The sequence below is a fragment of the Mus pahari genome, chromosome 16 (genome assembly GCF_900095145.1).
Source record: "Mus pahari chromosome 16, PAHARI_EIJ_v1.1, whole genome shotgun sequence".
Lineage (NCBI taxonomy): Eukaryota > Metazoa > Chordata > Mammalia > Rodentia > Muridae > Mus > Mus pahari.
The window spans coordinates 46,120,030-46,124,384 of NC_034605.1; the positions used below are offsets into that span (position 1 = coordinate 46,120,030).

General features: G+C 51.0%; 1 protein-coding gene across 1 annotated transcript in view; it reads right to left on the reverse strand.

Moving 5' to 3' along the window:
* Positions 1 to 372: 372 nt before the first annotated feature.
* Positions 373 to 4,355, reverse strand: part of Gfod1 (glucose-fructose oxidoreductase domain containing 1) — a 99,969-nt gene continuing 95,986 nt past the window's right edge. The window contains exon 2 of the mRNA XM_021215866.2: positions 373 to 3,594. Coding sequence (XP_021071525.1) covers positions 2,675 to 3,594 — 920 coding nt within the window. The 3' untranslated portion in view covers positions 373 to 2,674. The remainder of the gene's footprint in view (positions 3,595 to 4,355) is intronic.

A 4,355-nucleotide genomic window follows, 5' to 3' on the forward strand; every position in this document is an offset into this window, starting at 1 on the left:
AGATGATGATAAGATGTGTCTACAATACTCTGTGTTCGGTGGGTGAGCCGGGTGGCACTGTACCTTGAATGCTGACGAGACCTGACACAGAGATGTGCTGCCAGGAAAACTAAGAGGCTTTGGAGGAACCCCAGGATGCAACTTTACCACTGAGAAGAAGTCTTAGAGGAACTGACAGTGACCACAGAGGAGTCCTAGACTCTTAACTTGGCAGATAAACCCAGGGCATTCCCACACATAAGTGTGTTTGTGTATATATACATACACACACTATATATATATATATATATATATATATATATATATATATATATATATATATATATATATATATATATATAAAATGAACCCTGGCTTTTAGTAGAGACCATCAGCAGGATTTATAAAAGGATGGGAGCAAGCAAGGCAAGGGGAAACTGAGTGGGCTCCTAACAGCCTTTGGAGGCTGGGTTAAAGTTATTCTGCAGAATGTTGTCAAGAGCTTGGGGCTTCAGCCAATCAAGAATGAGCACATGGAAAGGCAAGAGCTGAAGGAGCATGAAAGAAGCCCTTAACCCTGTGTGCCGCCATTTTTGCTTTCAGAGAACCACCTCTATCTACCACGTGCATTCTAGTCGATAGGATCTCGGTACCCTTACTGCTCTCATGCTTCTTCCAAAGAATACATGTTCTTCCCATATCCCCTAGCCTCAAATGGTAGCTTGTGTTTAAACCCTGCATGTTCATCACAGAGCTCCAAGGCCTCTAGAAGGAAAGCTCTCAAAGATCCTGGAGAGAGTAGAGAACCCAGAAATGGAATGCCCGAGCATATCTACTTAGGGTAAATGACTTAGGAAAATGATCTCCATACAGCCATCCATCATGCCCCCTGATTTCATCCGTAATCACAGCTTTTAGGGGTAGCTGGGATGGGGGAATTACTGCCTCAGAGAGCAATTTAGGAGAGCAGGGACCCCTAAAAATGTCTATGATGTGGCTGTGTGCAGAGTGCTGTTCCGATCCAATAACTGCAAACCTGGAAGACAATTCATGAGGGGTGGCAGCCAATCAAAGTCGCAGAAGGTTTCAGCTGACAGACTTTATGATGGGGGGGGGGCCTTCCTCAAAGGGCAACACCTGCCCCTTCACGCTAGAGAAGGACCATGATTCTGCTGGTGTGTGTGGCCTCCAGTGTGACTGTCTCTGTGAATTACCAGGGCCCCAGGGAGGAACGCTGAGTGGACTCGGGCCGACTACTTAGAGGACTAGTCTACATAACCAGCTTTAAAACTGCCTGGTGAGGGTTGGCAAAGCCAGCCAAGGAAAAGACAACACCCCCGGTTTCAAAATGTATGTGACTTGCCCTGTCTCTCAAGACCAGACTCGAATGTTTGAGTGGTACTCGAGAGCAAACATTTACAAAGGCGTTGTCTTTGCCTATTTGTAAGCTAGTAGTACTTGGCCATCTCTAGTTTCAAATCGGGGGTAAAAAGACTAGGCAAACAGGAGAGGAAGAAAAAGATAGGTTTTTTTTTTTTTTCAACTTGAACCTTCTCCACCTATGTACACTCTCCAGGCCCTGAATCCCCATTTTAGAAACACCGAGAGTTATGTCCCCTGTCGTCTTTTTTGTTTTAATACCTATTCAGAAGTTTCCAGCTGTCAGAATCCTGAGAGCCAAGGCCAAAGGGAAGGGAAAGAGCCTCGAGGCTTCTTAAAGGGATTCTGTGGGGGTGAGGCCACGGGCTTCCTGTCTAAGTCTACAAAGCTCGGCGACCTGAATGTCTTTTCTTCAGCCTGGCAGGAGCTTACAGCAACTCTAGGGCTGGCCTCATGTTTCCTTCTTTTGGGGCACTCATATTGCTACACCCAGGGTTGCGGGGTGCCCCACCCGGGCAGGCAGCTACAGTTTAAGCCCCCCCGCCACATGTAGTGGTTCTCAGCGCCTCTTGACCGGACTATTGATCCGCAACCACCCCCTGCTGAAGGGGGACTCTGAAGTAGCTCATTGTAGCTTGTCTGTCATCTTGGTCAGCTCAGAGGTACAGCTTACTGCCTCGTTGGCTGCCCGTTACTCCCCTAACAGCAACGAGCCAGGTAGGTATCTAATGCTCCCGAGAAGACAGAGCAACCGAGGGAGCGGCACACTTTTGCTGCAGGTTCTTAAAGCAAAACACACAGTGGCTTCCCGGAATTATAACTTTCTCAAAAGCTCGCCCCCCCCACCCCCGTTTACCAAAAACCAAACCAAACCAAACCAAAAACCCTATGTAGGCATTTGATGAAGTGCCCTCTTCTGCCAGTGGGGGGCGCGGACGGAGAGCCTAGCTCTGGCTGAGCTCCTCATTTGATACACAGCCTTAGCTTGCGAAGAAGGCCAACCAAGGTCTGTGGATGGATGAGGTAGGGCAGGGGGCAGCCCCTCCTTGCTTCTCACAGTAATGGACTGCAAAGGCGCTAGTTAAACTTTCTTTCATCAGATACCCAACTAGGATGGCATGGCTTTCTGAATATGACATCGGCCCACCACCACTACATGTGACTTAGGCCCTCTACTTAGGACGGGGACCACCCTTCATGCTGTGCATTCATGCTGCCCCTTCCATAATCCCCACCCACGGCCACCCACTCCACAGTGCATTTCCTCCTAACTGGCCCCACGCAGCAAGCAGGTCAAGTCCACCAGGTTCCAGTGCTAACAGTAAAGGGACATCCTGCTTCTGCGCATGGCCTCACTGATCAGGTAGGCAGGGCTCAGCTCTGGCTCCTCGGTCATGATGGCAATGTTCTGCCACTCTCCAGTCTGGCTGGACCTCTTGATGGTGTCTACCACGCAAAGAGCATACAGGCAGTCGTCGAAGGTGGCAGCCATGGTAAGAGGCCGGCCGTCCCACGTGCGCCGGTCATCTTGATCCTGGAAGGCCTGGCGCACTGCCTGCATCATCTTCATGGTGCCCCGCAGGTAGGGCGAGGGGATGTCGCTGAATGCCTTCTCAGGCAGCAGGGAGTTGCTCACGGATGTAGTGTCCTGAAGCAGCAGCTCCTGCTCTGGGGCGCTATTGCGCTGTCCATAGAGGTCGGTGCCCACCGCCAGGAGCCGCCCAGCGGAGCCCACCACGGTCACGTCCTGCTTGAACTCTCCAGGCACATTGAAGTTCAGGGTAACGGTGCAGCACACTCCACCCTCCAGCACCATCTGGAAGGTGCAGAAGTCATCGCTGGTGATCTGACGGATGCCCTTGATGTGGTCTGTCTGCTTGACAAAGGTCTTGAGCAGCCCGTGGACTTTGACAGCCTTCTGGCCCGTGAGGAAGGTGAGCAGGTCGATGATGTAGGTGCCCACGGAGTGCAGGCCGCCACCACCCATCAGGTCGTCGCAGCTCCAGTTGTACTTCTTGCCCAGCAGACTACCGCTGTGCACCTGCACCTCGCACACCAGCAGCTCGCCCACGTAGCCCTCCTCAATCAGCTGCTTCATGCGTACGAAGGCTGGCAGGAAGCGCAGCACGTTGCCCATGATGCTCATGAGCTTCGGGTAGTAGTGGGCTGCTGACATCATGCGGAAGGCGTCCAGCGGCGTGGCGGTACGGTCACAGATAACATTCTTGCCTATGCCTGGAGAGAACAAGAACAGCAGATTAGTGGCCCTGTGTGGAGGGAGCCGCTAGGGGGCGCTGCCGCCACCGAGGGAGTACCACGCTAGAGGAGCCCTCTCAATTCTCCCATTGGACAAGCTAGCCAAACAGATGTGACTGTTGCAAACTGCAGAAAAGAAACACAAAGATACCCACACATACGCATACACCTAGTTGCAGCCCTCGGTGACAGCCTTAAGCATACGGAGTGCCTGAATCAGCTTGCCAGTTCTGAAAGATGGCGGTTTGGCTGTCCCCGTCTCAGGACAGCACGGGGCTTTGTAACTCCTAGAACCCAGGTGAGGATGGAGGCTCTGGCAGAGGGATGAAGTAATGACGGTTTGTACCACTAGATGCCATGCACCCGTATTACACAGTGCTGTAACAACAGGTCCATGCTGCCAAGGACAGATGCTCGTGTAAACAGATGATCCATACAGGGATGGGTGACCAATACAGGCGACATCTGCATTACACCTGTGGACTATGGACTCTGGCTACACTCTATGCTATACCCTACCTCAGAACCCCCCCCCCCAACAAACCATCTAACATCCATCTCTTTCGTTGTACTCTACTGGCCATGTGAATGAGACTTTGTGAATTTTTGTTTTTTTTGTTTTTTGTTTTCCTTTTTTTTCTCATATAATTTNTTATTATTATTATTTTCTTTATTTACATTTCAAATGCTATCCTGAAAGTTCCCTATACCCCACCCCACCCCTGCTCCCCTACCCACCC